This window comes from Pyrus communis, chromosome 8 (genome assembly GCF_041283825.1).
Source record: "Pyrus communis isolate YQ-2024b chromosome 8, ASM4128382v1, whole genome shotgun sequence".
Classification (NCBI taxonomy): Eukaryota; Viridiplantae; Streptophyta; class Magnoliopsida; order Rosales; family Rosaceae; genus Pyrus; species Pyrus communis.
In genome coordinates this window covers 16,091,834-16,100,009 of record NC_142572.1, presented here as the reverse complement: position 1 = coordinate 16,100,009, position 8,176 = coordinate 16,091,834, and the positions used below count along the sequence as shown (strand labels likewise).

Genomic DNA, 8,176 nt, shown 5'->3' with positions numbered 1-8,176 from the left:
TTTTGACGACCTTTGGTTGACCACGCATCGTGAAGTTGGTTTAGTGTGATTTCAAGGTAAAGATTTCAATTTTGTTATTTTTCTGTAATTTTCTGCTTTACTTATAATTTTCAGTTTCTTATTGGAAGTTGAAGGTGTTTTAGCATCACTATAACTGTTTGAGCCTTTGCTTGAATTTCTAGCCAACTTACTACTAGTTAGAGCTTGAGGGCTACTGTTGTTTTATATATGTATATTAGAAAGGACTGGTATTTATTTCGAGCTTCAACCTAGCTTTCTGGTTTAATTAAACGTCCAACAAAATTTATAATCCAAATGGAATCTGAACTTGTTTCGAAAGATGTTAAAAATAATTGTGCCCAAAACCCGATTTTGTTTTACAATGCTCACACTTCCGGAAATAATTTTCAGAACCATTTTAAGTGGTTCTATGGTGATGTTCTATGGCAGGTGATGATGTAGTCCCCTACAAATATGTAAAGAAATCAGTCCACTGCTCGACTTCAGCAGGATTCCAATACCTTCCATTCAAACGTTTTGAAGGGCCAGTAATATCTTACAAAAATTAACTCAAGCAATATATTTTGTTCGAACCCTTGGATGAGATTTAAGTAGATTTTCTGAGTATGTGGCTCAACTATGCAGTCTGGATCACTAGACTCACTACACTATCCCTAAAGAGACGAATGAGGTATCCGGTTAGCTTTCTGCAAGGCTTCAGCTTGATGTGCATTCGCACGTATGTCCGACAGTTTCTACCTGGAGCTAGTGAGGGAGTAGTAGGTTGCTCATAAAAAGTGAGACAAGAATGCAGCAACAGTTGTTTGCAACTCAGGTAATTCAGTGTCTGCTTGGAATTATATGAAGATAAATGGTAAAAACTAGTAACCTTGTTGGTCAAGTCAATTGGCTTCAAATACAACCATTTCATCTGCTAACTTTCTAGTTTGTTTTCACATCCAAGCTGTTTAAAACTCTTTATTTCTAATTGTGGTTTAGTTGTTTAATCATTGGGTTATAATTCTGAAAGAATTTTCTTTTACGATTGTATTAAGTTTTATGAGGTTGAACATGCTTACATATATATGCAAAAGTTCTTACAAAAACGTAAACTAGAAACTTACGTCCTTTAAACTCTGAAGGATTTTCTGCATTTCATAATACAAGCAAGGGTTCTAACCGTTCTCCAAGTCAAAACTGTACATGCAATAAGGAAAGCATGAGTTCTAATTACTTCACTAAATTAATACACTCTCCAACTACTAAAGATGAGATTCTATCTTCAGTATGCCCAATATAATACGTCAAATCTAATAAAACAGTTAAGGATCAACACGATGAATTGCACAATTAAACCTAACGTGTGATGTTGGACATACTGAAAATCCTCTCGAGAACTTTGATCATCAGGGTACCGATTACATGTAAGTCACTCTCCATATCTTTAACTTGTGAGCCTACTTCAGCTGTATCGACCTGCAGCCATCCACTTTTGCAACATTAACTCCCTATAAAACTTGTCAATAAATTCCTGGGCTGCCTTGTCCACATGGTAAGCCTCCTCCTCATCATTACTCAACGGTAACAAATGCTCCCACTCCGTTACCCTCACCAGCGCCCGCCTCACAATTGGCAGTGGCTCCACCACATCACTGCCGCGATAACTCGCTTTCTTCCCCCCATGGACTGTCGCCAATGCATCCTCACACATCATTGGCACATAAACTCCCCTCCGCGAATGCTGCCTAACATACCGCCCCTTGTACACGTTGCCGGATTGACATGGAGGAGTGTAGGATGACCTACGCGGCGGGCTGCTGGTACAGCTGAACTCGTACTCCAACGGGTACACAAACGATGTTACTTGTACGTCGTCCGACTTGCAGCTGAGCTCAGTCTGATGACGGACCATGAAATCATTGAAAGACTTGCCTAAGATCTTCCCATGCTTCATCATCGTCAGCTTTTTCTTGGAGACCCCCTTTTGTAACGTGAACAAAACTAGACGTACCATGTTTCTTAGTTTCTTGGCTATCACCGGTATATTTGTAGGTTCCATATTTTAGGGCTTCCGGAATAGGGAAATTTTCAGAGGCTAAAAAACTTAGAGGCAGAGAGAGATCATAGAGGTTATGAGTTCAATGAGAGAATAATGAAGATAGGAATATATTTAAAAAGCCAAACAGAGTAGAACGGGACCACAAATATTTTATTTGTTTTTCCTATATTTTTATTGGGTTTTTTTCTTCTTTTTCTCATTTTTGGGGACTAAAGTCTAAAGAGTGTATTTTCCTATTTTTCTATTAATGTTGATAAGTATAACATACCATGTGTAATCATTGCTTTTTGTTTTGTTTTGTGCTGATCTTTTTCTTTTTCTATTGGGGGTACTGTTTTTTCTTTTGTTAATTTGCATACGTTGTCCCTACAAACTAGTGCATTTGAACTTTTATTTAAGATTTTAATGTCTCAAATCAACTAACTGCCATCCATCTAATTACCCCCATTGATTTCAATCTTGAGTTGTGCCTTTCTACCTTAACCGTTCAAATATTTTCAAATGAAAGTTTTGCTTTAAGCTACCGTTACATATTTTATACAAGGGCACATAGTAAAAACAGATTCTTTTTATAGACATATAAAATTGACACACCTACATTTACATTTTCTAGAAAAGTAAGTCTTATAATTGTATGTAGAATTTATTTGTATTAGAAAATATGTCAATAAACCTGTTAGTTTTATGTGTACAAAAAGCGTCGCTCAAAATTATATTACAATGAAGTGAAATAAGTCAACACAAAAAAATAAAGCTAAGTTCATGTTAATAATGGACTAATTATAGTGGGGGATAAAGGAGTAGAAAGTGAAAAATGAATGAATATCGGTTGTGTGGAAACTTTAATTAGGTGTAAGCCTCCCCTTTAGCCCTACATTATCCTATACTTTCACATTTATAAACCAAAATGTTAAGGCAAATCAAAATTCTTTGAATTAGTTTATTCAGGTATTGGGTTTGATCATGATGAAAGCTAACATGTAGGATCCTATGTTTTTTACTTGTTTAATCCGCCGTGCGCCTAAAGTCGGACAATTGGCATTTTATTCATCTTCGGCGGGTTGGGAAGGAATTGCAAAGTGGCAAACCACATTTTGTGGACATTGGTGGTTGTACATTTGACATGGGACCATAGTGTCCTTCTGAGAAATTATTGGATATTTACAATGATATTATTACCACGAAGCGCAATTGCGTTATCACAAAAGTTAGTCATAAATCGGTATCGTATTCGTTACACACAATAAGATACTATACCCACTAACACTAGTTAAATATCGGCCTACTCGCTCCGTTTTTCATAAGTGTCTATTGATCTCATTAGAGGCTTATTTCGGTGTCCAAAATCTATAGCCACCATGTATCCACTGATACATGGTCAGTGTTCATAGTCAAGGGTTCTAATGTTGTATCCCACACTGCGTATGAATTGGTGTTACAATGAACAGTTCGGATCGGTGTCCAAGTTGTCAATTATTTTTTAAGAAAAATGGGAGCCAATGATCCAAAATAATAATCCGATTAATACTATTAGTATAACGGTCTAATGGTATTCTTCACTTATAAGTTAGAGGTCTTAGATTCAATTCTCGTCAAAGATGAAGTTGACCCACATTATTATGATAAGCACATTGTAAGGCATAGCCTAGTCCCCTACCCCTTTAGTGTAGATAATATTGTTTGTTAAAAAAAATCCCATTGATAATTACAAAATTTGATTTCTATTCTTTTTTTATACATTAAACTGAAGACACGGGAGCCAATGTAATATATGCGGTATCCAAATTGAATACCAATATTTTCACGTGTGCATGAAAGAAATAATGGTACATATGTGGTATAAAAAATATAGTAATAAGCATAGTATTTTTCTTTTCTTATTATTATTAGGGTTTAAATGACACACCCCGACCGAAGTCGAGGTATGCTGGTCGTCACCCAAAGGTGACGTAATCAAAAAGGAAAGTGAAGTAATAAAGATATGAATAAATTTAAACCGAAACTAGGGTTTATTTAATCTAAAGTAACGAGTGCGTAGAAGTGGTTAAAATTCATAAAACCTAAATGTTTAGAGCATAGATGATATAAGTAGTGTAGTCGAAACTATTTAAAGTACCTAGTACACAACTAGGAAAAGTCCCTACATTATTTATGGGTATGTCAGAACCGCCGGATATTCCTCGTATGCCACAGAATAAATCAGCTAACTAGGACCTGGAGAGGCAAAAAATAGAAGGGTGAGTGGGCAAAAACAAAGGTTTATACAAAACATTTATTTTCTGAACATACTATCCCCTCACTATAAGACATGTATAGTTTCCAGAAAATCATACTACGTATAAGTATGAAATCAAATGCAAATCAACAATAATTCCAGAAATATGCCAATCACAATATCTGAACAGTAGCATAATAAAATCAGATGCTCATCGAGCACACAAGTCCAAGTCGCCTAATGCAACCTGAACGACTGAACTGATGCTCATCAATCTATGCTAGCACACAAGTCGGAGTTGCCTAATGCAACATGTACGACAAGACTGGGTATAATCATAATATACGCTCTAGTGCTACAATCATGTGAAGACTAGCGCTATTTGCGGTCACATACGAGTCGGAGTTGCCTATTGCAACATGTACGACAAGATGTCGGAGTTGCCTATTACAACCTGTACGACATGACTAACACCTACTTGAATCCAAGGCGAGCATGTGGTTCGGATATGAACATACACGTGAAAGACTGGCCCTGGCCCTAGGCGAGCACTAATACTGGGGTGCAGCAATGATGAGCAGACTACATAAATACAATCATGCCATAACGATTCAATAATTCTAATCAACATAGTAAACTTACTTGCTCATCCCGTAGTATTATTTTAGCATTTCACAACAGTACAACATTTCTTATAACATTATTTAATCATGGCATAATAGGCATGAATCAATTCAAAAGCATTTGTGGAAACTATAAAACTTTATATATCATACATATAAAAACAAATGCCCACACATTGATATGTGGTTGGATCGTAGCCTCCTTACCTTGCTTGACCTTGTACTTCTTCAGGATAATTTTCTCCTATATGTGAATAACTAAAATAATTAATTAATTAACACATACACAAAGTGGCTAGGAAAAACCCCTATGGTTTGCTCAAACGGAGGGTTTAAATATGAGAAAATGTTCTACTCGACGTCACAGACCTGAACACATCAAGCACACGTCACCCGGAGGCCGGACGCACCCGCACGCACCGCCTAGCCCACGGCCACACGCTTAGGTTAGAAACTAACATACCTATGGAATATGCCGTCAGACTTGACAAAATATTCTCCTTCTTCTTCGGTGACTTCTGCTGCCGTCTGGTTTCGCTGGAAATTGGAAAATCTCGCCGGTTTCTGGAATATTTTCTTCGCCTCGAAACCGTGTGTTTGCACACCAACTCGACTTCAAACCTAGGCTATTGACTCGAGGGAGTTGTGTGGAGGCTTCCAAATGTCCCAAAAGCTTGTAACTCGGCCGGAAACATGTCGGGGAAAACTCGCCCGAGTCAGAGCTACTGAGTTTCAAAACTCAACCATTTCATTATCGGTTTGTACGGTTGGATTCATGAGGATGAGAGGAGTGTGATGGTGGTGGTGGTGGTTGAAAGCTTGATCTGTGAGATTTGATGGTGGTGTATGGTTGTTACAGAGATGAGAAAGTCTCGGGATAGAGAGAGAATGAGAAGATGAGAGAGAGAGAGAGAGAGAGAGAGAGAGAGAGAGAGAGAGAGAGAGAGAGAGAGAGAAGGTGAGTTCTGATTGGCTGAGATTAGGAAAAATCTGATTGGGCGCTATAGTGTGGGACAAATTCTGATTGGTTGGTGAAAGTGAATAAGGCATGGGTCCAGTTTTAAAGAGAAAAAGGATAGGATTTGTACAATTGAAGTCAAACGAAATCCAATGAGCCTTATAAAAAACAGTGGTTTTCAGCACTGAAATAATTAACACGCACGTGAATAAATCTACCCATTCTTAACGCAGTTTAATTTAATGTAACTTTTTTTGTTACGACTCTGATTTGAGTCTAACTCGTGCTCATGCACTCGTAACGACGAGTACCAATTAATTATGATAACGAGGAAAATAATTTAAAACCGAATAACCATGTCCACGTCACTTTACCAACAACGGCATAAATGTCAATTTACACACTCGGGGAGAAAATTACATAGAAATTTAGGGATGGGTTGTCACATTAAAGTTGCCATGTATTAGGCTTTGGGACTTTCTTGGGAGTGCCGGAGTACCCAATACTCTGGGCATTTTAATTATTAGATTTTTATTTAAAATACAAAAATCAAGATCTAATGGTTACAACATCTAAAATACCGGTACTCCGAAGCACCCAATAATTTTTTATAGGACTTTTGGTGTGGTTGTTTTTGCATGCTCTCATAACAACCGTTGGATGAGCAAAGAACAATTAAGAATGAAGGGCTTTATCTCCTTATCAAGAGTTGAGCAATGAGAATGCCTCAGCTTCCCATAATTAAAATTTTAAAATAGATATAAGAACAAAAGAATAAATATCTCTCTTAGGTTGGAAAACAAAATAATTGGTTAGATTTTCCAAACTGTTACATTGCCTCCGTTGTCGGTGTTACAAATACGAAGGCCATTGATAATATAAAACAGTGCAAGCAATTTTTAGATGGACACCAATTTAAATCCGCGTGCCTAGAATGGTGCCTCAAGGCATGTTTTCTTGTAGTGAACATAGCAACATCATCATAATCTTCAATTACAACTACGTATTGTATTCACCATATATATATATATATATATATATATATCATATTTCTATTCATATGAATCAAATCGAAAATTCTAATCAAGTAAAGACAATTATTAGTAGATCACTGCCATACTACTACATGGTGCTACCAGTCCACTTATACAATATGAGACGACTTATCTTGGATCAAGGCATGCTGTTTTCTTGTAGTGAACATAGCAACATTATCATCATCTTCAATTACAACTATGTATCGTATTCACCATATATATATATATATATATATATATCATATTTATGTTCATGTGAATTGAATCGAAAATTCTAACCAAGTAAAGACAATTTTTAGTAGATCACTGCCACACTACTACATGGTGCTACCAGTCCACTTATACAATATGAGACGACTTATCTTGGATCTAGAGTATAGTAGCTACACTTGTTCTAACACATGACCATGTTTGATTACACCAAAAAAATTACTCATTGCAAAGGACCATTTTAACTTTCCTTTTTCTTTGAATGAAAAGGACCATCTTATTAAATAACCCTAATTGTGTGAGGTTGGCAATGGCAGTCGTATTTTTATATTTTTTTAGTTAGGTGTGGAATTATATTTCAAGTTACGAACTTATGACTTGTATATAGATCTAGATCATCTATACCCAACTTATTAATTCTAGTAGTAAAGCATCAACCCCAATTAACAATTCGTACTGGATGATGCTATCCACACATTAATTTTTACGTCTCACGCATCCTTTGTTAATTAATATTCTTTGATCTTCTCCAATTTATTGGACCCAATAACTAGAATTGAGAATGTGAGTAGAAGGTAAAAATGAGTGTGTGGATAGCTGTAGAATTATCAGAGAGACAAGCTATACGGCCCACTTCCAACAACACTGATATTGTCCCCAACTTTGTAATTACCACCTGCACAATTTATCAGGTATGAGGTTTTATCAAAAAAAAAATTACTCCGTACTAGTTGGAGTGGGGTTAAGATATTTAAACTCTTTTTTTCTCATTGATACGGTTGATGTGAGACATTTCCACATGCCCTTTCACGTGGGACCCAATTAGTGGATCACACGTGAGAGATCCACACATCGAGTGCAATATTTGGGATAGCTTTAACTTGGATGCCGATCGACTGGTCAGGTAAGAAGGCACCTCAGATATTCTATGGGCAGCAACAATATTTGTATCTGAAGCAAGAAGAACGTCATCCGAATAGTTCAAATTTGGAAGTTCTAAGATTCTAACTTCTATACATGATTATTTGAAGAAGAATCACATTCTTCCTCTTCCTACAAGTTCTGCTGTGATAA

The 8,176-nt window shown here is 36.6% G+C and overlaps 1 protein-coding gene across 1 annotated transcript; it reads right to left on the bottom strand.

Moving 5' to 3' along the window:
• Window positions 1-1,072: 1,072 nt before the first annotated feature.
• On the bottom strand, window positions 1,073-2,121 carry LOC137716990 (uncharacterized). Its single transcript, XM_068456315.2, has one exon. It carries the CDS (start codon window positions 2,057-2,059, stop codon window positions 1,463-1,465), a length of 597 nt encoding a protein of 198 aa, XP_068312416.2. The 5' UTR covers window positions 2,060-2,121; the 3' UTR covers window positions 1,073-1,462.
• Window positions 2,122-8,176: the final 6,055 nt, after the last annotated feature.

Bases quoted from the DNA above. Each gene is read 5' to 3' on its own strand.
- LOC137716990 (XM_068456315.2), bottom strand. From the start codon at position 2,059: ATGGAACCTACAAATATACCGGTGATAGCCAAGAAACTAAGAAACATG.